The sequence below is a fragment of the Panthera uncia genome, chromosome X (genome assembly GCF_023721935.1).
Source record: "Panthera uncia isolate 11264 chromosome X, Puncia_PCG_1.0, whole genome shotgun sequence".
NCBI lineage: Eukaryota > Metazoa > Chordata > Mammalia > Carnivora > Felidae > Panthera > Panthera uncia.
The window spans coordinates 19,119,994-19,145,798 of record NC_064817.1 but is presented as its reverse complement, the minus strand read 5'-3'; the positions used below and the strand labels follow the sequence as shown (position 1 = coordinate 19,145,798).

At 38.4% G+C, this 25,805-nt stretch overlaps 1 protein-coding gene across 1 annotated transcript in view; it reads left to right on the top strand.

The window, feature by feature from the left end:
- The first annotated feature begins 546 nt into the window (after window positions 1–546).
- KLHL15 (kelch like family member 15) overlaps window positions 547–25,805 on the top strand; it is a 35,457-nt gene continuing 10,198 nt past the window's right edge. Inside the window, exons 1-2 of the mRNA XM_049643607.1 lie at window positions 547–1,016; window positions 13,515–14,226. Coding sequence (XP_049499564.1) covers window positions 13,522–14,226 — 705 coding nt within the window. The 5' untranslated portion in view covers window positions 547–1,016; window positions 13,515–13,521. The remainder of the gene's footprint in view (window positions 1,017–13,514; window positions 14,227–25,805) is intronic.

Sequence of the window (25,805 nt, the reverse complement as noted above, 5' to 3'; positions counted from 1 at the left end):
GCCCCGACGGCGACGCCACGAGGGAAACCGCGTCGAGCCGAGGCCGCAGTGCAGCGCCCGGCCGCCTTATTCTCTCGGTGGGGCCCGCCGGCGTGGCCAGCTTGAACGTGGGGCCCCGCGGGCGTGGGACAGCCCTGCCCCCACCCCGCTCCCACACCCGCTCCCGCTCCCCCGGCGCCGGAAGTGACGCGAGCTGGCTGAAAGATGGCGGCATTGGCGCTCGACCAGGGGGAAGGTAAACACCCTCCGGGCCGTGGCCCGCGCGCGGGCCCCCTCGAGGCGCCGATGGGGGACGAGGGCGCCTCCGAGGCCTGCTTTCCAACTGTTGCCTTCCCACCCTTCGACCTCCCTACCCGCGTGGCAGGCTTCCGCGTTGCGACGACGGCGCATGGAGCCCCCTGCCGGCGGGCCCCGCCTCCCTGGGCCGGCCCCGGGCGGCTCCCGCGGCCCGCAGGGGGCGCGCGGCCCGGAGCGGCCCCTGGCTCGTGGCCCCGCACGCTCCGCCCCTTGCCCGCCCCTTTCCCGCCTTCCTCCACCCCCGGCGTGGGTGATCCTGAGGCTCGGCGCGCTTCGGGGCAGAAGCCCGGAGACGCCGTCGTCGACGCCGCTACCACCCGTGCATCTGCCGCTGCCCGCAGCCCCCCAGCCCCTTTCCCCGCCCGTGGCCCCGAGTCGGCCCTCCAGCCGAGCCCCGCCGGGCGCCGCGAGGCTCCTGGCGTTGGCAAGGCCGGGCCCGGCCCCGACGCCGCGCCGCCTTGCGCCTTGTGCGGAGCCCGACTGTCTCGACTCGCGACTCAGCGCTGTCTTCTTTCCCAGGACTGGTTCCGAGGGGGCCGCAGGCGCGCAGACTCGCCCCCCGCCGGAGCGCCCCGGCCCGGCCCGGGAGCGGCCCCTTGTAGAGGTTCGAGGAGCCTGCCGAGTGCCATCCCGGGGCCCGACCGCCCACCGCCTGGCCCGCCGGCCCGCTTCTTCCTGATGCAGACTGCCGTCCACTAGAGGCTGGACAGACCCCCGAGGTGCGTAGCCGCCCCTGGCCCTCCGGCCTGCAGGAGCCCGGGCTTCGTCCGCGTCCCCGCGCTCGGCACCGATTTGGTAGCCTTTTCTGCACAGACCCGAGTCAAACATTTGGTAGACGCCGGGAACTAATTTGTCTTTGAGTTTACTTAAATTGTTTGAAATCTAATTTTTTTCAGGGAGGGGGGGGAGAAGGAAGAAGCATAATTCAGCCATTTTTTGCAGCACACAGCTGCAGGTACCATGATTATTTTCTCCCTAACCCGTTCCTTCCCTTTAAAAATTCTGTTTATGCCTGGAATAGAAGTATGCGAAATGCGAGGCATAAAACGTGGAATCAGAAGGTCTGGGTTCGACCGGGTGACGCTGAGAAAATCGCTTACTGATCCTCGGTTTCTTATCTATGAAATCTAGTCGGTAATAGCCACATCACAGGGTAGTGAGGACTATATGAGGTCATATATATGAAAATAACCTATAGCTGTAAAGTGTTGTAAAAATGCAAAGCAATTTTTTAAGTAACCCTTGCCAGAGTGGTTAACGTTGTAGTGGCTAACTGTTGCTGCCTCTTTTTTTTTTTTTTTTTTTCTGTATTATAAGAGTAAGCAATAAGTACGGAATAGCGAAGCAGTGCTGTGAATCGACCAGATATATAATAGTCACGTTGCTTGGCCTTCTTCCTACGAAATGCTAACTGCTTATTTAAATAACGGTATTCTTTAATTCAAATTTAACGTTACTGTAGTGCTTTGCTTTTCATTTTTCTAGGCCGCTTATGCCCGTTTTCTTACTCGGAATATTTATTTAACACTTTGTGTTTAGTCTTCTGTGTTTTCCGAATTTACATTTATTTTTGTTGATCTGATTAAATTGTAACTTAGAAAATGCTTTTAAGGTATATTCTTTAATTTTAATGCTGTTTTTCATATCTAGGGAACAGGATGCCTGGATATCTCTACTAATTTGAAAATTATTTTTGAAGAGCTCACAAATGCATTCAGATTTCTGTAATTCTTAACAGATCTAGAAATGTGTAGAAATTTTCAACTTTTTGGCAATGTACTAGTATTTGTGTAATTTAATTTTCTTTTTAAGTCATCACAACACTTAGTAGGTGCTTAAAACCAGTTTTTCAGTGGTAAAGGGTGTTAATTTGCGCTCTATTGCTGATTTAACTTGGGAGAAATAATAGAATAGTAAATATTTGTGGTTTGGACTTATTTGTCAGATTTTATAATACATATGTGTAAAAACAGATCAGTATGGAATAATTCTTACTGGGTACATCAAAAATGTACCATGTAGTATGTTTTGTTTTAAAAATGGCCCACAAAAAGTGAAAGAGAAGCATTTTTCTTAGTATATTGTTATTTTTAGCCAACAAATGGTTTTCTGAGACTTTTTATTTTATAATCTAATCCTGGTTGTTTTTTAGAGTATGCTTTTGTGTTTTGTAAAAAGATCGAGTAATATAAGTGGGTAGGATTAAATTAGATGGTAGAGCCTCTTGTAATGTGCTAGGCTTTTATACATTGGACTTATCGTTTGTCCTGAAGAAAAAATTTTGGTAAATCATTGCTTTATTGGGAATTTCAAGGTTTGACCTTCTCTCTGCCTTGATTTGGGTTATCTGGGGCAAAAATCTTGGAACCAGGGCTGGCTTGGCCTTCATGGGTGTTCAGAAGGGCCTCGAAGTTGGTATAATAATCTGCACATAAAACTGGCATTGTACAATATAAAGGTGAATGATGAAACTCATGCTAATTTAAATTTTTAATTTTTCTTTACTTAGAACGCGTTAAACAGCAAATAAAAAAACACCAATAAGTCGAGAGATACCTCAGAAGAAAGGAGAAAACTTTTTATTTTAGTACCTTTAATGACACTTTTTTCCAGCTTTTGGATAAGGGGGCCCGAATTTTCATTTCACTTGCGTCCCAAAAATTAGCTGGTCTGCTGTCAGCTCGCCCTTCACTTTGTAAATATTTTAAGAGTAAATAACGTTAACTGTAAGGAGAATTAATATTTAGTTTGAGAGGTTGGATTAATTTATTAGCGTATATTTTCTCTGAACTAGCATGCGGTAGTTTGTGTGGGGTTTTTTTATTGAAAAGAAATTAAGAGTCACTGGTGAAGCCTTGTAGGATACTGATTAAACATAGAGGCTCTGAAGTGGGACGGACCCCAACTCCACCGCTTAAGGATCAGGGCCTCGGGCAGGTTTCTTAACCTCTGTGAGCTTTGATTTTTCTCATTTTTAAATCAGGGGTGGTTACAGAACATGGATCGTTATGCGGTAAATGAACGGATAAATTTATCTGTTCAACAAATATTTATTAAGCACTTATTATGTGCCAGGCGCTGTTATTTCTAGGTTGTGAGGGATACAACAGTCAAAGCAAAACCAGAAAAAAGAAAAACAACCCAAACAGTAAACTAAACAAGGACTCAATTTTAATATACTATAGAGAAAAACTAAGCAGAAAAGTAAAGTGAGGATTTCTGGCAGTGGGTTTTGTTTTTTTGTTTGTTTGTTTGTCTTTAATTTTAAAGATGGGGTTTGGGGAAAGCCTCACTGAGATGACACTGGAGTAAAGGCCTGAAGGGAGCCCTATGTATCTGGAGATATAGTGATCCAGGTAGAGGGAACAGCAAGTGTAGAAGTCTTAGGATGGGTGTATGGCTGGTTTTCAGGAAATAGCAAAAGAGGCCAGTGTATCTGGGGCAAGGGGTACAAGGGGGAGAATAATAGGAGATAATACTATTATTGCTATTTTAAGAATCATCGGAGGGGCTCTTGTGGTTCATTTTTGCTGTGGGTATATGTTGTATTGCCGCTGGTACAAAAGTGGAAGGCCTTTTCAGAATTAGAAAATTTAACTTTGGAAGAAATTAGAAAAGGGGAGGTATTTCCTCAGATACTCTGTTTTTAATATAAGGCCTTTAAAGCTCATCTGGCTGAATCATTGAAGCAAATAAGAACAGATAGAAAATTTATTCTTTGTCTCTGATAAAATCATTGAATTTAGTTAATGATTCTACATCATTTAAAGATTTGCAGGAAATCTGTATCAGGACATCAAGATCCCTTCCAAAAGATTTAGTTTGTTTGTATAATTCTTGTAGAGAACTAAAATGTTAACACTATAATATTGATGTTTTCTTGTTAGGATATAACTTAGAAGATTTGGAGTTTTATTCCCCAGTAGAGGCTTTTCCTAGAATTCTCACTGGATCCAATCTCTAAAGGCTAGGGAAGCTGTTTTCCATGACATCACTCTTGGACTACTACTGCTTGTAGTGAGAAATAGGCAGAGCATTAAATGAAAATCTTCTGATGAAAAAATAGCATTGAAGCAGGAGTGGTTTTTTTTTTTTTCTTATAAGTTTTCTTGTGGTATAGAATGATTAAATGCTAAACATACCTGAAAAGTGAAGTAATTTGGATAATAGGTGCCAACCTGGCTGGAGGACCCAGAGCCTTCCTAAAAGCTCAGTTAAACGGTCATTTGCAGTTTGGTACTGAGTTGTAAGAACATTTAGATAGATAAGAAAGAATTTCCAGTATTAAGTAAATTAAAGTTATGTTGCCTTGCCTCCCATATTAAACTGAGTTGTCTCTCAATTTGAATAGCGTATCCAAGAATAAAATGACTGCTAATATAGGATGTTTTTACATTTTTCTTGCTTTTAGATTGAGAAGTTAACCACTTTGAGATTGCTGAACTTAAAATTTCTTTTTTATAAGTTAACAGAAATTGTGAGAAACTCCATGATTCTATTTTTGTCTATAGTAAGCCTTGCATTTTCTTTTCAGTGTGCGAGTATGGGATTTTCTGCATTAGGCATCAGCTTTGGTAAGCCACCAGTTTGAGGAAGAAGGTAGTATGAAATAATTTAAATTTTTCGTTGAAAACAAGTGTATCAAGCTTTGAGAATCTAGCTTTTGTTCCGAATGACTTAAGATTTTGTATGAATTTTCAAGGAGCTTTGGGAGGAACGTGAAAGCAGTAAATTATTGCTTAAGGCATAAACATGGAGGTTGATTTTGAAATACCTTCTATTTAAGTGCCTAAAATTTTGCCTTGAGATTGGAATGGCAGCCTTCTAACTGAAAAGGAAGCATTTAATTTCTTTGCGTTTAATTTCCTGTCCAATTTTACCCCCATCAGACTTCTTTCTTTACTGGTCACTAGAGAGTTTGAACTGTTAGAAATTTCTGTGATATAAATAGCAGTAATAGTCTTCCAGGGCAGAGGTAGGAAGAATATGTTTTGTGCATGTGTGTGTTGTCATCAATCTCTTATACTGTCAGGAGCACTCAAACCTTTTGGTCTCAGGACCTCATTATTCTCTTAAATATTTGGAGGACCCTTAAGAGCTTCTGTTGATGTGGGTTGTATCTATTTATATTTACTAAAATAGAAATTAAAACAGGGAAATTAAAAAAATATTTGTACATACAGTTTATTTAAAAAACCCATTACAGGTTAATCTGAATAACATTTTTTTAATGAAAATTAACTGTCTTCCAAAACCATACTAAACTTGGTGAGAAGAGTGGCATCATTTTGCAGATCTGATTAATGTCTGACTTAAAGACAGTGGGCTTCCTATAGGCTTCTGCATTCAGTCTGTTACCGTATCACACGTGTAGCCTCTGGAAAACAGAATGAAAGTTCTGGAAAAGACAGACAACTTTTAAAATTATGACTCTGAAAATAGTTTTGACTTGGTGGATTTCTTTTAGGGGACTAGGACCTCATTTATCCCTGGACTGTACTTTGAAAATCACTATACTAATCATTCTTAGGTGTAGAAAATACGAAGGTTTCTCTTTAATCAGTGCCAAGTTTATGAAACAAGACAAACTCTTCAGTATTTTTTTCCTAGTGAAGTAATTATGTCTTGTCATTTAGTTTTAAGTTGGTTCCCCTTTTGAAAAAAAAACCTGCCATTTGAAATTCTGAAGGCCAAGTGTAGAATATTTGTGTGTGTGTGTGTGTGTATATGTATATATATATACATATAAGTTTATAAACCATGATTTCCTTTAATCTGATGATCTGTTTTGAAAAGTGAGGATACAGAATTTATGTGCATGGAACATCTTGTAAGTCAGTAAATACCTCTTCTCAAAACCCCTGAATGGATTTTTTTCGCCAGACCTCATTGATTTATAGTCCTTATTTGAGTTTAGTTTTACAGAGATTCATTCTTAAAACTATTTATTCCATGAATTGCTATAATTTTAAAGAAAATTCTTATGCATAAGATTTTGTGGGTTTTTTTTTGTATCCTTATAATTTCCTCTTTGTAGGTATTATTTTTTTTTTGTTTGCTTACATGGGTGTTTTGTGTTTTTATTTTAAGCCTCACTTTTTTTTCTTTTCTTTGTAGCTTCCAGGGTATGGATTGTGAACAAGTTGGTTTTGTTTCACATGTTCCTTTGTAAGTTTGGTTGTTTGATGCCTTAAACATGGATGTTGTAGCTCTGTGCTGCCCAATAGAATATAACACAAGACACATGTAATTTAAAATTTTTTACAGCCACAGTTTTTTTTAAAAGTAAAAAACAGGTGAGGTTACTTTTAGTGTATTTTATTTAACCCATTATATCTAAAGTATTATTTCAATGTGATTAGTACAAAAAATTGTGTAAAGAGATAATTTACAGGGTTTTTTTGTACTAAATCTTCAAAAATCTGGCATTCATTTTATACTGAGAGCACATCTCAATTTGGACGAGCCACATTTCAAGTGCTCTATATCCCCATGGCTAGTGGCTTATATATTGAACAGCACAGATACAGAGAGTGGCTACCCTGGTTAGGGCAGAAAAACTTGAAAAGCCCATAAAAGCTAGAAAATTATACTTGTGTGTTGAGAAAAAGTAGAAAATAATGCCATTGTAAAATGAAGTCCAGTGTTTTGACTACCAGTAAGAGATCTCCTGATCTCTTAGGAATTTTCATTTTAATAAACTTTAGGGAGATGTGGGGTCTGTAGAGGTGATTTTGAGAGGTACCAAGTTCCTATGGGTTTTTTTTTTGTTTTGTTTTGTTTTGTTTTTTTTTTTTTGGATGGTAAAGGAGCATTAGGCAAGAGTTGAACAATGAAAGCCATCATTGATTGACCTCTGGTGGATGCCTTGCTCTGGGCTAGGCATTGAAGTGACTTCATTTAATCACTACCCCAATTCAATAATAAGGTGGTGGTGATGATAATTCCTAATGTATGAATGGAAACTGAGGTCAGGAAGTTAACTACATTTCTCCAGGTCATGCAGGTGGTGAGTACTAGAAAGCACTCTAATTTCAAAAGTTTTGCTCTTTCTAACAAAACACATTTTTTTTGTAAATTAAATTCTAGTTTTAACTCTATTTCTAACTAGTTGTATGACCTTGAAAAATTTCACCCATAGACCTTAGTGTCTTTATCAAGTTAGAGTTGGCCTGGCTCCTAAGAGACTTCACTGATAAGACAGGTTGGGGTTCTAAGGAAGTGCTGTTGCTAGGGAGAAGGGTTCTCTAGAGACAGCTGGACTTGTTTGTTTGTTTGTTTGTGATCTCTACGTGCTCTGTGGGACTTGAACTCACAACCCCGAGATCCAGTCGCATGCTCTACTGAGTGAGCCACCTAGGCTCCCTGAGGCAACTGGACTTTTAAAGTGGCCGTTTGACTCTCTTGGTTCCACTAGCACCAACTGAAGGGGCCTAATAATGAGCCCTAACATTATGGTGTACTTAAGGGCCATATACTGTCTTTACATGTATTAACTAAGTCTGTACGTGTATTAACTCCTGCAATCCTCACAGCAACCTGTGAGGAAGGTTCTGTTGATACTGGTGCCTGCTTTTTACAAGTGAGGACATTAGAGCACAGAGAGGCTCAATATCTTGCCCCAAGGTCTCAAAGCTAGGAAGAAGTTAGAACCAGGATTCAAAACAGGCATATGACTCCACACCTGTGCTTTTAACTCAACTATTTCCATTTAGAGATTAAATGTTGGTCAGTTAATCACGGAGTATTTTATTGTTTTCTCCTTATAAAAATAAAAATACAAAATACTGCTGTTGCTCTAAAGCTATTACTTATTAGTCTTATTGATAGATGCACCAAACTTTTTCATGTAGAAGTTACTGATAAGTCCCAGCTATCACAAATTAGTTTTAGAAATCAATTTAGATCAAGTAAACTTCACAAATGAATTGCTAAGGCTTGAAAAATAGCTACAGGTTATTTAGCCTGCACACCTACGTAAGTGCATTATACCTCTGTAAAGTCTTATAAAAAGTAGGAGAATAAATGAGAAATTATCTGACTAAAAATTTTGAGGTCCTCATGGTGAATGTTCTCAATTTTACAGATGCAGAGATAAGACCAAGAAGGTTTGAATAACTTAAAGTATAGCAGTTTCTGTTCTAAAACCATATTAGTTAGGGACCATGGTTATGTGAAGGGAAAACACACCTATAGTAGTAAAGTAGGAATTTGTTCCAAGCATGGAAGGATTTCTCTTAGAACCCAAGGGCAGGAATAGAGCTGAGCCTAGGAACTGGAAAAATGAAGGTGTTAGGGAGCACTCCCTGTCCTCTTGTCTTGGCTTTATCCTTCTTTCTCAGTTCACTGGCTTTCTCTGATATTCGGCCCACATGGCAGGCAGAAGTTGGTGCCTACAGCTGCTTTTTGACATGTTCCAGTTCCAGTCATACACAGTCAGTGCACGTCTCTCTCTTTTTCCTTTTTCTAAATTCTTGACAAGAGAGTGAGTGTTCCTCTTGATTCATATTTCCCACCCCAGTCTGACCGTATGTGACTGGACAGGATCACAGAGTGAAGCCTGCCTGCTTGGAGTCCCCCTTGGTGTGCTGGATCCCAGAGGAGTATGGGTGCTGTCCTTATATTTTTTAGGGTCTTTTGACTCACAGTTTACCAATCATTCTCCTTTTTTTTTTTTTTTTTTCTTCTTTGCCCTTTTTTTTTTCTCCCATAGTAAGTATCTGGAACCTGAATTGTTTTTTTTTTTTTTTTTTTTTTTTTTTTTTTTTTTTTTTGAGAAATCATAGTTTCTCCTTTTATTTTTATTTTAAAAAATTGTACTTTTTAGGGGCGCCTGGGTGGCTCAGTCGGTTAAGCATCTAACTTCAGCTCAGGTCATGATCCTGGGGTTTGTGAGTTCGAGCCCCGCGTCTGGCTCTGTGCTGATAGCTTGGAGCCTCGAACCTGCTTCAGATTCTGTGTCTCCCTCTGCACCCCCCCCCCCCCCCCCCCCCCCCCCCCTCCCCCTCTGTCTCTCAATAATAAATGTTAAAAAACTTTTTTAATTGTACTTTTTAAAATTCAAGTATAATTAACATGGTCTTATGTTAGTTTCAGGTGTACAGTATAATGATTCAACAATTTTATGCATTTCTCAGTGCTCATCAGGAGAAGTGTACTCTTAATTCTCTTTATTTTCACCCATTCCCCCTGCCAGCTTCCCCTCTGGCAATCACCAGTTTTTTCTCTGTGTTAAGAGTCTGTTTTTCGTCTTTCTTTCCTTGTTCATTTGTTTTTTAAGTTCTACATATGCGTGAAATCATATGGTATTTGTCTTTGACTTATTTCACTTAGCAGTATACCCTCTAGGGCTGTCCCATGTTGTTGCAGATGGCAAGATCTCATTCTTTTTTTAATGGCTGAGTAATATTCTATAGTATGTGTATGTATGTACATACACATACACGTGTTCTTTATCCACTTATTGATCAGTGGACACTTGGGTTGCTTCCATATCTTGGTTACTACAGATTAGTACAGTCACTGTGGAAAACAGTGTGGAGGTTCCTCAAATAATTAAAAATAGAATTACCATATGACCCAGTTATTCCACTTCTTGGTATTTACTCAAAGACGAAAACATGAATTCAAAAAGATATATGCCCCTCTATGTTTATTGCAGCATAGTATCTCCTTTTAAAAATTTCCTTCAGATGAAACCTTTTCCAGAAAGGTGAATAATAGCTGTTGGAGACCTTATCAGATAGTGATAACTGTTGAATAGAGAGTGTTACTTTGACAGGAAGTGAAATATATGGTATTCTAGGCATTGTCAAAATAACAGATGAATAAAACACAAAGAAGTCTATTCTCACGTATACAAACCCTGAGGTCGAGTCTTCTATTACTAAATCTCCATTAAACGTGACCAGTATCTTGACAAGTCACAGTGATAATTGGTGTCCATAATGATCCTGAGAAAGATAATGAAATATCAGACATTTCATCTGGTCCAATTTATTGTATTTTTAAGTTCCAGTTATTTTGAAAACTGATCATTAGTGTGATGTGGGTAGTCTGCTATTAACCATAATGTTTGATTATTCAGATACCACGCCGTGTGACGTTCCTTTTGTTCCCAGTGCGCATTTGTGTATGTATGCCTCATATCACTTGGAAGATTCTAAGCTCATTAATTTTACCTTTAAAAATAATTCAGGAAAAAACCCCTCATATCTTACTTTAATCTTGAATGTGTTAGTAAAGTTGTTTTGCCAAGAATTACTTGTAGCGTCTAAATTATTTTATATCTGTTTTCCACATGGTAGACAAACCTCTTGTGTTCTGCCTTCAAAGTGAAAATATAGCTTTTGGAACAATGGAGTACTAATAAAAAACTTGATAGTAATTTCACTGTGTGCATACTTTGCTGTCTTAGGTAAGTGATTGTATATATATATATATATAATTTAATCAGTAAGACTTGCAGGTAAGTTAGGGACAAATTGAGTGAGAGAGTCACCTAGACTGCCTCTTGGTAAGATGAGGAATATGGAAGAAAGAACCGGTTGGGAGAAGGTCATATTATGATTACTTTTAGACATGATGTTTTTGAGATCCCAGTGGGACACAAGAAGAAATGTTTAGCAACCATTCACTATTTGGACAGAGATAGTCAAGGTTTTGGTAAAGGTAGGTGTTAGAAGAAACCATGGGTTTAGATGAGATCATTGAAGGAGATACGGTGTTAAGATGAAAAGAGAAAAGGTCCGAGAACAGAATTCTGGGGAACACCAGTGTTTAAGGAACAACTCAAGAAAAATGAGGCCAGGGAGGAGATTGAGAAATAAACAGCCCAGGAATAGGAAGAGAATCAGGGAAGTAATTTCATGAAACTGAGCCAAGGGAGTAAGTCATGTTGCGGAAGGATTCTGCAAAATAGGGACTAGTCTATAACCATTGGACTTGGCGATTAGTTTTTCTTAATATTTTTAAAAATGAATTTTCAAAACAATCATATACTTTTGCTGCAGATAGATTAGAAAACACAGGTCAGCAAAAGGAAAAAAATTAGAACTTCTTGATACTCTGCCATCCCGAGATAACCATTTTTAACATTTTGGCATATTATTCTTTCAGACTTTTGTCTTGCTGATTAACAAAGGTGTTTTTTTTTTAAGGTGACTTCAGACGGGGGTAACTACTGAATCAATGGGTTAATACATCAAGAAGTTAAATATGGGGTGTCACAGATAACATTGATGAAACAAAGAAAAATACCGTGATAGTCTACTCACAAGATTGGATACGTAGAGCTGTTAGCATGTCCACAGAAGATGCCTTTCACTCTCAGCATCAGAGGCTTCTTCCAAATCCAGGGTGCAGAGGGGATTCCTGAAAGGCACATTCCCCCATGCCTAACATAATGCCTGGCACACAGAAGTACTCTTTTAGCAAGTAAAGGAGGAGGTTTTGGTAATAGAGTGGGGAGATTGGAAAGGAAAGAACTTGGGAGATTGTGTCCAACACCAGAAGATCTAAGCTGGAGAAGGATACAGGTAAAGTTTGGAAACGATAGACCAAGTGAAAAGGGAGGCAAAGATTAAGCCAGAGTGAAGAGTTGACAGTTAAGATTTTAGATGGGGACCAGTTATGGATTGTGTTGACATCTAGCAGGTACAGGAATAAGATTTTAAAATGGAGTAAAGAGGGAGGCCGAAGCAGTTGAGGTGGTCAGGGAAATTTGACTCTTCAGGTTTTGGATGAGTGGTCTTATGTGAACATCGAAGAGGTGGAGAACATGAGTCTTAGCCAGGTGCCAAAGTTGTTGGCAAACGTGCATGAGAGAGTGATCGATCTGGATGTGTGTTTGTGACAAGTGACAAGAAGCAATAGAAGATGAATTTTTATCTGAGCAAAAGGCCGTGTTTTAGAAAAAGGACAGTAGAGAGCTAAAAAGGAGCCTTAGAAAGTAGGTTTATAAGCTATAGAGGAGTATGTTTTCATATTTAAATCAGACTGCGGGAAAAACTTTGTGACCAGCAGGAGGCTGTAGGGGAGTTTGTTTTCACTGAAGCAATATTCCACAGGGCACAGTGGAAAGGGTAGGGAGGGAATTCGGGGAACGGAGGAGGCCCCAAGCTGTGTGAGGTTGAGAGGAGAGGATAGATGGCTGGCGGGCAGGGTATGAGGGAGGGTGCTTGTGTGAAAAGGAGAAAATTGCTTTGCTTCATAAACAGTCTAATAGACTGAATTAGTTGATTCTGCTTCGGAGATCTAATTATCAGTCCACTGTCTCGGCTTCATTTCTCGGATATGCAAAAATGTGGTTTAATTCCCTTTAAAAATTATATATTTATATTTTAAATATATAAGCAATGTGTGATCATTGTTTTCTTAGGATAAGGTTAATGAGGTAAGTAAAAAAGAAAAGGTAAACTTCAACATTTCTTGAAATCCCATTACCCAGGGACATCGTTTTGGTATATATTCCTCCAGACTTTTTCTCATCTAAACATATGTGTGTGTATTTAATTTTGGAAAATGCACCAAGTAAACTGTAGTTGTGTGCTTTTTTGTTTTTTCACATAACAGTACCTAATAAATATCCTTTGTCAGAGTAGGTATATTGCTGCCATCATTTTTAGTTGTTAAAGTTATCCATTATAGAACTGCATGCACCATATTTATTTAATAATCTCTTGTTGGGCTTTTGAATACTTTCCAGTTGTTTTTTTTTATTGTAAGTAAGGCTAGAAAGAAAATCTTGTGTGTGTACAATTTGGCGTATTTATCTCATTATTTTCTTTGGGTAAGTTTCTAAGAGTGTTCAAGGTCAACTGTGGTACTTTTTGGTTTGGTTTCTTTCTTGTTGTTTTTTCTCATAATTTAGCGTTTGGCTGAGAAATTCTTTTTGTGTTGAAAATCTGGGAACATATTGAAATATATTTGGTGAACGGTGTAAAATCAGTGGGATAGGCATATATTGTTTGTAAGTTAACAATTTACCATTGTTTGATAGATACGTGATCATTTAGATATATTTTTCCCCAGGTAGGGAAGCCAAAACATTATCCTGCAAACCTTTAGGTTGTCTTCTCCCAAAGGGCTTGTACATGTATGATTTAGGCAGTGGAATTGAGATGATTATGAAAAATTGTTTAAGCTCTTAAGTTAATAATGTCTTCAGAATGCATGGAAATGATTAACACAGTTTTCTTTGATTACCTTTCTTCCAGGTGATTCATGGCAGGGGACGTGGAAGGATTCTGTTCCTCCATCCATGACACCAGTGTCTCTGCTGGGTTCAGAGCACTGTATGAGGAGGGATTGCTTCTTGATGTCACTCTGGTTATTGAAGATCATCAGTTCCAGGCCCATAAAGCACTCTTGGCCACCCAGAGTGATTACTTCAGAATTATGTTTACTGCAGACATGAGGGAGCGAGATCAGGACAAAATTCATTTAAAAGGTTTAACTGCTACTGGTTTCAGCCACGTGCTTCAATTTATGTACTATGGAACTATAGAACTGAGTATGAATACTGTTCATGAGATCCTTCAGGCTGCCATGTATGTTCAACTTATAGAAGTGGTGAAGTTCTGCTGCTCTTTTCTGTTAGCCAAAATCTGCTTAGAAAATTGTGCAGAAATTATGAGACTCTTAGATGATTTTGGTGTTAACATCGAGGGAGTCAGGGAGAAGTTGGACGCCTTTCTGCTAGACAACTTTGTGCCACTCATGTCCAGGCCTGACTTCCTGTCTTATCTTAGCTTTGAGAAGCTCATGTCTTATTTGGATAATGATCATCTGAGCAGGTTCCCAGAGATAGAGCTGTACGAGGCTGTGCAGTCTTGGCTGCGGCATGATAGAAGACGCTGGAGACATACCGATACCATCATACAGAACATCAGGTTTTGTTTGATGACCCCATCCAGTGTTTTTGAGAAGGTTAGTGCATTTGAAAGCAATAGATAGGACTCATATAGGTGACATTCCCAGGCTTGGTCAGGAGCTAAAAAGAGAATAGTTTATAAGAATAGTTTATGTGTAAGAAGTCTGATTTGTTGTAGCTTGTGCATTTAGGTTTTTAAAAACACATTTTGTGGGTGAAAGATGAACCAGGTAGGTAGTAGAGTAGTTTGTTTTAAGTTGAAGCATAATTACGTAATGCAAAATATTTCAGGTTTGCTTTAGCTCTTCTTTCTTTTCACAAAGTAATTACATCTGAACTGCATCAGGCTAGCTCTGTTTTTAAAAATTAATTTAAGTGATACATGCTGAAATTAGAGTTGAGAGGAGTTTTGTAGTTCTGAATGACGTGCATTAAAGCACTTTGGTGTTCCTCTAAAACGTAGTGAGTAAACATAAAATAGCTCTTGAAAACCAATAGGCCCTAGTGGTGATTCTTCCCTACCCATACCTAGTTGATTTTCTTCCCTGCTCTTCAGTAGTTCTGTTTTTCCCATTTCACTGTGAATACTAACTAAATTTAACCATGAAAACATGTTTATGTCTAAAACCATTGTTTTGGCATTTCTAACTAAATAGGCCATCAGTCATCTATCTACATTGATCAAACATCCCTGTGCACATTTTACCATGTAACAGTTCTCTCTTAAAAATAGTCTTTCTTCAAAACAGCCTTGCCCTTTTTGCATGTAAGCATATTTCATTTTTATGTCAGAGTCTCACTTGTGATCCTTTCTTGCGGAAAGGAGAGAAAGTGGTTTCAGTAATTGCTTAACTTAATTGGTTTCTAATCACATGGTTACCTCTGGGGGTCTGTTTACCCTCTTGCATCTTTCTAGAAAGCGCACTTAAAGCTTTGGTCGACACCCTTCATGTTAAATAGTTACTCAGATTTAGTTACCAGGCCTGACGATAAAAATATAATATTTGCAAAGGAGAGTTGTTTGCACCATTTGAAAAATAAACAAATTTGCGACTTCAGATAACACTCAGCAGCCTGGCATGTTCCCCCCCCACCCCAAAATGTTGTGAAATGTCATTAACTTACACTTTTTTTTTATAAATTTTTTTTTAACGTTTATTTATTTTTGAGACAGAGAGAGACAGAGCATGAACAGGGGAGGGGCAGAGAGAGAGGGAGACGCAGAAGCAGAAGCAGGCTCCAGGCTCTGAGCTGTCAGCACAGAGCCCGACGCGGGGCTCGAACTCACGAACTGTGAGATCATGACCTGAGCTGAAGTCGGATGCTCAACCGACTGAGCCACCCAGGTGCCCCTAACTTACACTTTTAATAGAGAATTCAATTTTATGGGATTTTATCTTTATTCTCAAAATGTACTGATCTAACAGAAATAATTGAGGCTAAGAATACATTTCTTAATCACTTTTTGTTGGATAATAACCACTCCCAACATCAACTATATAAATCATTTGTGTCTGATTTGATTTTTTTTTCCTTACTGTTGTTTTTATTGCTCTCTTTCCCTGGGGAATCCTGTTTTGTCTTATATATTAAATGCAAATGCTTTCCCACTACTAAAAGAAACAAAAACCCTCCCGACTTCAGTCCAGATGGAAGTACTGGTGAACAAGAAAATAAAATTTTCCTCTTGTGGTGCAATATGATGGATAATTTTTAGCAGTAAGTGATTTTTAAGTGCTAGAGCAGAGCCTTTTTATATTCTAATCACCAGCTCAAGATGGTCAATAGTGATTGGCTGAAATGAAAGTTAATACCGTCAGGTAGTTTTGTAAATTATATGAAACATTACTTGTACCTTCTGATGGATTTTGTTTGCTTATGTAGTATAAGAGGTGGTTATTAACCATTGGCCAGGTATTGAGCATCTCATCAGAATAAAAATGTTAGGGCTTCCTACTTGAGTTAATTTCTTAGGAAAACTTCATAAAGCCCTGGCCACAGAGAAATCTTTCAGTTCTTTGTTATATAGTGTAAGTCTTTCACTTTTATTTTAATAATACTGGTAAGATAAATAGAAGGTAGGTGTCTCTGATTCTTACCTTTGCGATATGAGAGTTAATGTTTATCAAAGGAATCTGTGGCTTTCTATTTTATTTTAATTCCAGTAGAGTTAACCTACAGTGTTATATTAGTTTCAGTAGGCCTGTATGGCTATCTACATTTTAAGAACCACTAAGTTAGGCAATTTTTTTTTTAAGTTAGGCAAATTTTTTTTTTCTCTTTTATTTTTTTTATTTTTTTTTATTTTTTATTTTTTAATATATGAAATTTACTGTCAAATTGGTTTCCATACAACACCCAGTGCTCATCCCAAAAGGTGCCCTCCTCGATACCCATCACCCACCCTGCCCTCCCTCCCACCCCCCATCAACCCTCAATTTGTTCTCAGTTTTTAACAGTCTGTTATGCTTTGGCTCTCTCCCACTCTAACCTCTTTTTTTTTTTTTTCCTTCCCCTCCCCCATGGGTTTCTGTTATGTTCTCAGGATCCACATAAGAGTGAAACCATATGGTATCTGTCTTTCTCTGTATGGCTTATTTCACTTAGCATCACACTCTCCAGTTCCATCCATGTTGCTACAAAAGGCCATATTTCATTTTTTCTCATTGCCACGTAGTATTCCATTGTGTATATAAACCACAATTTCTTTATCCATTCATCAGTTGATGGACATTTAGGCTCTTTCCATAATTTGGCTATTGTTGAGAGTAAGTTAGGCAAATTTTTGAGAGCTTATCTCTAGAAATAAAACTTCATAAACCAAACTAAAATGGAAAATTGGGTTGGGAAATAAGAATTTGAACTATTTTATACCATACTGTTTTGAGCTCCCTTGAAAATAGGGCCCATCTATTTTTCCATAGTATGCTGCAGGTCTCACACAAAGCCATTTTAATATCCATTATATATTCATGGTGCCAGAAAGGGCACAGGAATAAAGACGTGTTACATCTGCGCTGGTCCTTTTTTAGTATGAGAATCTACATGGGGAAAAGCGTAGGCAGTTTTGATTTGTGGTTTTATCCTATTTGCCGAAATTTAGAAAAGTGGAATATTGATACGCACTTCTTATTTTTAGCTTTAAATTTTTAAACACTTATTATGAGACTTTCTAAACATAAAAAAAAAAAAAGTCTGAGGGGCACCTGGGTGACTTCGTCATTTGAGCGTCTGATTCTTGATTTTGGCTCAAGTCATGATCCCAGGGTTATGGGATCCAGCCCTGAACTGAGTGTGGAGCCTGCTTAAAATCCCCCCATCCCTCCCTCTGTCTCCCTCTGTCTCTGCCTGTCTCTCTGTGTCTCTCCCTCTGCCTCTCTCCTCCACTAGCTCCCTCTCTCTCTTTCTCTAAAAAATAAAAAGGGCCGAAAGAATAGTGAAATGATCACCCATAAACATCCTGTAGGTCAATGTTTTTATCATCTTGTCACATTGGCTTTAGGTATGTGAAACCATTTCAAAGAAAGTTGTAGATACTATTACACTTCATCCCTAACTACTGGAGCAAGCAGCTGATCTCCCAAGAGTAAGGAAATTCTCCTACATAATCATACCATTATTGAAGTTAACAATCATTCCTTAATGTCATGTAATACCCACTTCGTTTTCTGGTTTTCTCACTTCTCCCCCAAATGTCTTTTTTAGCTACTTTTTAAGGATTTAATCAAGGTTCATACAGCATATTTGGTTGTTATGTCTCTGTTTTCATCTAGAATTTCTCCTTATGATGAGGATGTTTAAACACAGAAAAAGTTGGAAGAATAGTATAATGGATACCTATATAGCTGTCATCTAGATTCAAGAACTGTTAACATTTTACCATATTTTCTCTGTCTAGATTTTTTCTTTGCTGAACCTTCAAAAATAAGTTGCAAACATCATTAATGCCTCATCCCTAAAAACTTACATGCCTCTTGTACGAATAAGGACTTTATCCTACCCAAGTTCATTGCCATTCCATCTAGGTAAATTAACAATAAGGCCTTAATATCATCTAATAGCTAGTCCATATTCAAATCTTCCCTTTTCTCACAATGCCCTAGAATCCAGTCATTATTTATGCATTGCTTTTGGTTTTCATGTATGTCTAATCTTAACCTAAAACAGTCCCCCATTTTTTTTTTTACATTTATTTATTTTTGAGAGAGAGAGAGACAGAGCACAAGTGGGGGAGGGGCAGAGAGAGGAGACACAGAATCCGAAGCAGGCTCCAGACTGAGCTGTCAGCACAGAGCCTGATGCGGGGCTTGAACTCAAAAACTGTGACATCATGACCCGAGCCGAAGTTGGATGCTTAACTGACTGAGCCACCCAGGCGCCCCAGTCCCCTACTTTTTAAAAAGAAAGATCACTGATTGCCTTAGTGTATCCCACATTGTGGATTTATCATCTTTTTTCTTTGTGTTAGTGTTAACTTATATTTCCTCTTTTCTTTATGTGTCCCTGTTAACACATCTCCTTTTCAGTGTTGTGATTTTTCAGTAATGGCTGCAGGAAAATCTTGTAATGCTGAAGAAGTCTTGGAAAAACTACTTAGTAACTCTGATCAAACTTAGAATTTACCTTTCTTTTTTTTTTTATATTAGGAAGTCAGGTAGCCCAATCCTCTGACTAAAATAGTCACAAATTTTATTCACACTATTCCATTAGATTTCTTTTAGATTGATGAAATTTCCCTCCTTTAAAAAAAATTTAAATCTAAGTTAGTTAACATAGTGTAATAACGATTTCAGGAATAGAATTTAGTGATTGATCACTTACACATAACACCCAGTGCTCATTCCAACATGTGTCCTCCTTAATGCCCATCACCCATTTAGCCCATTCCCCCTACCCAACACCCTGCCAGCAAAATTGTTCTTTGTATTTAAGAGTCTCTTATGGTTTTTCTCCCTCTCTGTTTTGATCTTATTTTTGCTTCCCTTACGTTCATCTGTTTTGTACCTTAAATTCCACATGAGTGAAATCATCTATTTCTGTCTCTGACTTAATTCGCTTAGCATAATACACTCTAGTTTCATCCATATTGTTGCAAATGGCAAGATTTCATTCTTTTTGATCACTGAGTTATATTCCATTGTATATGTATACCACATCTTTATCCATTCATTCGTCGATGGACATTTGGACTCTTTCCATACTTTGGCTTTTGTCGGTAGTGCTGCTATAAAATCTCCCTTTTAAAAAAATTTAAAGCCTTTCCATTCAATTTACTGGGGTTAAAACTAGCTGAAGTGTCAAAAGATTACTCTTACTGATAAAAATTTTAGTGTATATCTATGACTCTAGAACTGCGCTGTTCGATATGGCCACTGCTTGCGGCTATTGAATACTTGAAATGTGGCAAATCTGAATGGAGATTTCAAAAATTAAGATGACATAGGATGTAAATGACCCCATTACTAATTTTTATATTGATTACAATTTGAAATGATATTTTGGGTATATTGGGCTAAATAAAATACATTATTAAATGTTTTTTACTTTTTTTTTTGTTTGTTTATTTTTGAGAGAGAGAGAGAGAGAGCAGGGAAGGGGCAGAGAGAGACGGAGACACAGAATCTGAAGCAGGTTCCAGGCTCTGAGCTGTCAGTACACAGCCTGATGCGGGGCTTGAACCCACGAGCTGTGAGATCCTGACCTGAACCGAAGTCAGATGCTTAACTGACTGAGCCACCCAGGTGCCCCAATGTTTTTTACTTTTTTAAATGTACAGAAAATGTAAAATTAATCATTGGCTCACATTTGCGGCTCTTTCTGTTGCACAGCGCTGCTCTAGAAGTTCAAGGAGTGAGTTGTTCATTAGAAACTCTGAATCTGCATACAATAAGCAGCTTTTCTCACATATTAAACCCTTCTCCTGGTTTCTCAGCCATTAGAAATGTTCTGTACAGTTTAGTATTAAATGAACTGACCTACCGAACTATTCTGTAGAGTGGCTGATGAAGACAGCTTGAGTATAGCATCTCTTTGTCAGGATCCTTACCCTGGCCTCATGAAAATTAAAAGCTAGTGAGCAAAGCTTGGTGAAACGAACCTGTGGAGATTTTAAGTCTTCTTTGGAAGTAACAAACAGATCTGAGCAGAGGCTTCCTAGTGCGGAAAGGGGATGTTCTGCCTCTCCCCAAGGAATAGCCCTCCTTCACTCCAGGGACCTGAATCATGCTCCGTAGCTATGCTGAAATCTTTAGGTTTATTCTTCTACAATATCTTTCCCCTTAGTCCTCTACTGGGTTTTCTCCCCAGCTGAAAACTTTTGTACTGAGTACTCTGTGGGAGCATCACCAAAGAGATCAAGACTTCCAAATTTCCTCCTGGAATTCCTTAGAAGCAGTGATTCTCCTTATTTGAACACCTTATGTTCAGGTCGCGCGTACGCTAAGCGCTCTCCGCGTGGGTAGAATCTATAGGTTATCTCCATTTTATAGATAAGAAAACAGGCTCAGAAAGGTTAGGAATCTTATCCCATGATGAATGACTGAGTGAAACCTAGGTCTGCTTGCTTCCCACTGCAAGGGCTTCCTATTACAGCTGCTGGAGCAGGGAGGGAGAGGCCCCTAAGGTGCAGAAGCATGCACTTGTCTCTGTGGCCCAGCTTGGGTCATTTAGAAGTTGCTGTCTAGAGTCATGAAAATTCCAACGTGTTTGCATGAACAAAATACAGCCTGAGAAGTGTAATGGCACTGAAAAAAGTACAGGGTGTGGGAAAACCTTCAGATGTGAAAGCACAATTCTGGGGATGGCAGTGTATAAGAAAGCTGAAAATAAATATCAGAATCTTGTCCTTTTAACATAGTTGTTGAAGAGTTCTTATGATCCCTTTTATCTGTAGTGGATTCTCAATTTTAAAACTAGACTTCAGTTTCAGTTTTTACTCCTACAAATGTCTGTGGCATGTTTTTTTACTAGCTCCGAGGGTCTTTGCATCTTGGATTTAAATAGTTTACACTTTGCTTTCTTTGGTCCTTTGGTTTTTAAAAAACAATTACTGCCTTACTGAAAACATTGTATGAGGCAAATCTATATTTAGCCAAGTGCATATTATACTTGACTTTTTTGCATGGGAAAGATCTTTTCAGCAAAATTGTTAAATTATTCATTAAAATACCCATATGTTGATTCTTTAGTACAGTGATATTTTAACATTTTGAACCCAGGGTCAGTATGATAAATATGTATATGGTAAGAGCTTACCAATGATCCCCTTAGAAATTGTATCAATCAGAAAATCTTCCAATTTTTCACAAGGAAAGAAAATGTATTTTAAATCCTATAAAGATTTACAAAGCAAATTTGTTTGGCTTATAATTAGGCTTTTACAGTTGATTTTTCATTGGCTGTTGACTACGGAAGCAGATTATATACATGTATTCTGCTTCATTCCAAATGTTTTTATAAACTAGCTCATGATATTCAGACTCCCTACTGTGCTTTTTTCCTGATCTATTAAATGTAATTCATCATCTTCCCCCCAAATTTGGATGTATGTAACTTTTAAAGAGCAAAGTTTATGTTTTAATGAGAAAAAAGCTCTTTTACTGAGAATATATTTCGATTTAACAAATCATATCTGCATTTTATGAAAGCTTATTATAAGAATAAAACTTTGAGGTAATTTTGATAGTCTGCTGAAAAAAAACTTCATTACTAGTGAAAAGTAATCCTAGGATCAGAATAAAAAATGCTTCAGAAGAGCTTTCCAATACTTTTTTTAAGAAGTGTCTTTTACTTAAAGTACAGAATTTGTGGCTTTAAAAGCTACATCTTAAAATGGGGATAAGTGATCTTGTACTCACCTTGAAACGGATAGAATTCAAGGATTACAAATTAAGCGTCCAAGTATAGTATACCTTGGATGCTTAAGAATACTAGTAGCTCTCAGAATTGGTCTTCACAGAGTGTTCCAAATATTTGCGCTATTAGCATAGTTGATTTAGATAGCATTAACAGTGGACTATATGACACATGAGGAAATCAATTGTTCTTAATGTCCTGCTTGGATGGTGTGATATTTTGGTTAATTGAGGTACAGACCACTTGTAATGACGTTGTATGGATAAGGACGCATCTGTTTAAAGTGCAGGTGCTGTATACCCTTTAGAATTCCTTTACTTAGGAGCTGTGACACGTTTTGACTGATCTAGCACTTGAGCAATCCAAAATTTCTGTCTAGCAACAAGACCATTAACTGTAGTGTTAATTACGGTTTAACGGAAAACTCAAAAAAAGTTTAATTATTTCTAATGACTTCAGCTATAGCCAGACAAATCTAGAGGAGAGAACAGAAGTTTCCTTCTGACCCACACGGAAGTACATGAGAAACACAAGCAGTGCTGTATTTGACAGTACAAATATTTTTTACAAAGACAGTAACCTAGATTTCAAATGTGAAATTTGGTTACAGTTCTTAATGGGTTTGAGTTGTTTTTGAAAAAGTTTAAAACCCCCTTGAATACATTAAATAGTCCTTATACAGCTATAAACTTGAAATTGCTTAACAATCAACTCACTTGCTCCTTGGAGTGAAAGCACAGAGATGACCAGGTTTTCTGTTGGAAATTAGGTCAATAGGGTAAGCGGACTTTCACCGTTCACTTAATGTCTTTTTTACATCCATCTCTTTTCCCAGCCCCTCCTCCCCCAGCCCTGGGGACTTGGATGATTGTAATTAACACATGCACAGTTCTTTCAAAATCACCCAAGGTGTTTTTCTTCTCTCAACTCTTCTGCCTTTTATATATAGAAGTAGAGTGCTCTTGTTTTCTATCTTTGACTTGGATTCATCCCAGGTTTACAGGTTCGTGGAGGGTACAGTAATCCAGGGTGTTGACTGCTGTTAGATCCCCTGGGAGAGAGACTGTCCGTAGAGGGTGTATTAAGCAGGCCAGAACCTACTGAAAATGGTAGTTCACAAATTTAGTCTTACTTGCTGATTTTCCTTTTAAGTAAAATAAATGGGAGATGAAAACAAAAGTCTAGAATTGGAAATTAACTGTGGAGTGAAAGGGAAGGAGGAGATGGAGTGGAGACAGCTGTTTTCTTATAAAAGGAGAAAAATGTTTTAATGAACGAGGGAACAAGGAGGGAGAGAAACCAAATGAGAAGCCGAAATCAAAAAAGATCAGAGAAGTCAGAAAATGGAGGCAAGGTTAGAAGCAGGAAAGGAACAAGAGCAAATACTAAGATTGTAGGCTTTAGAGTTTTAATTCTCTAATATTTACTCAAAATGTTACATGAGTCATAGGTAAGCCTTGCTCATTCAGAAGTTAATTGTAGGATTAAACCTTTTATTTGGCTTTCCTTCTCTTTTAGCATATTTTTCAATAAAATTAAAACATTTACACAGTTGAGAATATTTCCATAAGTAGGAAAAAGTCCTCCTAAGTTGTGAATTGTAGAATACAGTTGTACTATCTAAATATTAGTATAACCAGATAATAAGATGGTCCTAAGGCTTTCTAGAAATTACATAAATTTTTACCTTTTAGGCTTGTGCACGCTTATTTAATTTCTAGTGATGTTCAATGACTACTGCACTGGAATTGGAAGCAAATTAGACTTTCTGAGCATATTTATTTTTTGAGTTACATATTTTTCATCCTAGGAAAGTTGAAGGGATAGAGGACTAACCAAATTGTGCTCAATCTCTTATTAGATTATTGTCTTGAGGAGGGTCTTCTCCCTCACCCCCATTTATGCTGGTCACTTGGCTTTTGAAGTTCTATTCGATAATTTAGATTGTTGCCTGCTTGAAGAAGAGAGGATAGGTAAATCCTTACTAAAATTTGTCTTTACTGTTTGGTGTTTGACTGCAGTTACAGTATTACTGAGAGGATTTGTACTTAGCAGGAACTGATTTTTTTTTTTCTTATAGCTTTATCCTTGGTCATTAACTCAGTTTTTCAGGACAAAGGGATTAATTAAAGGTATCTTGCACCTAGCTTTTTGTAATTTTAACATAAATAAGTATGAGCTTCAGTTCTGAGCATGAATTTATAAATAGACTTCTCATACCAAGGTGGATGCTTTTGTAATATGGCACATAAAGACTGCTCCACATTTTGCTGAATATCAAAAATAATACTAGATGTAGCTGTGGTTCCCAAAGGTATAATTCGTTTTAGTAACTGCTTTATTTCTGGATATTTCTTTTGAGCAGATTGGATCATAGAGAAGGGATGATAAAACTGATAGCTAGGACTCTGTCTTCCTTCCACATGATCCCTTATACTCATCATTCTGAAAATTAGGGTATCATTTTTGGATGTAGGAAGGGCCAGAGGTGTCTTCATGCAACTGACTCCTATCGTAAGGAGAAAATGTCTCAACTAGAGGCTTGTCCATGGTCATACAGTGACTTAGGGATGGCATCAAGCCCAAGACCTAGGATCTTTAGTTCAGGGAATATTTCAGTCCCCAGTGGCACCTCCAACCCCCACTGATGGATAAGCTAATAAAAGACGGGGTTTTTTTGTTTTTTGTGGGGTTTTTGTGTGTGTGTGTGTGTGTGTGTGTGTGTGTGTGGTTTTTTTTGTTTGGTTTTGGTTTAGTAGAAGTATATTGGGCATTTAAAAACATTTTGAAAGGTGAAATAGCTGTTAATATCTTAAATTGGCTAAAGGCCTAAAATAATTTTAGATTGTAGCCAGTTTTTTTTAAAGTGACCTCTACACCCAGTGTAGTGCTCAGACTTAAAACCCCAAGATCAAGGGGCGCCTGGGTGGCTCAGTCGGTTGAGCGTCCGACTTCGGCCCAGGTCATGATCTCACGTCCGTGAGTTCGAGCCCCGCGTCAGGCTCTGTGCTGACAGCTCGGAGCCTGGAGCCTATTTCAGATTCTGTGTCTCCCTCCTCTCTGACCCTCCTGCATTCATGCTCTGTCTCTCTCTGTCTCAAAAATAAATAAACGTTAAAAAAAAATTAAAAAACAAACAAACAAAACCCCAAGATCAAGAGTCACATGCTCTACCAGCTGAGCCAGTTAGGCACCCCAGACTAGCCAGTTATAGTAGATTTTTTTAAATTGCAGATTTTTAATCACGTGAAGTTATGTAGTAATAAGCTCTGTAGAAATGCTTGTTTTATTTATATTGCCAGTTTCACTTTAATTCTTTAAAACAATTTTTTTTAGTGTTTATTTATTTTTGAGAGAGACAGAGTGCAAGCTGGGGAGGGGTAGAGAGAAGGAGACACAGAATCTGAAGCAGGCTCCAGGCTCTGAGCTGTCAGGACAGAGCCCAACGTGGGGCTCGAACTCCCAAACCATGAGATCGTGACCTGAGCTGAAGTCGGACGTTTAACCAACTGAGCCACCCAGGTGCCCCAGTTTCACTTTAATTCTTAAAATTAAGAATGATCTATACGAATTACCTTTACAATTAAAAAATTGAATGAATGGATTATGTAACGTTTTGACAGCAACAGGAGAAACCTGGAATATTTGCCCAGTGGTAATGGCTAGCTCCTGTTTGTTCCACTTAATACACATTTCCAGGAGCCTCATTCAGAATTAATAGTACCTCACATTTTCTCCTGTACATGCATGTGTGCACACAGTTACATGAAACTAAAGATCA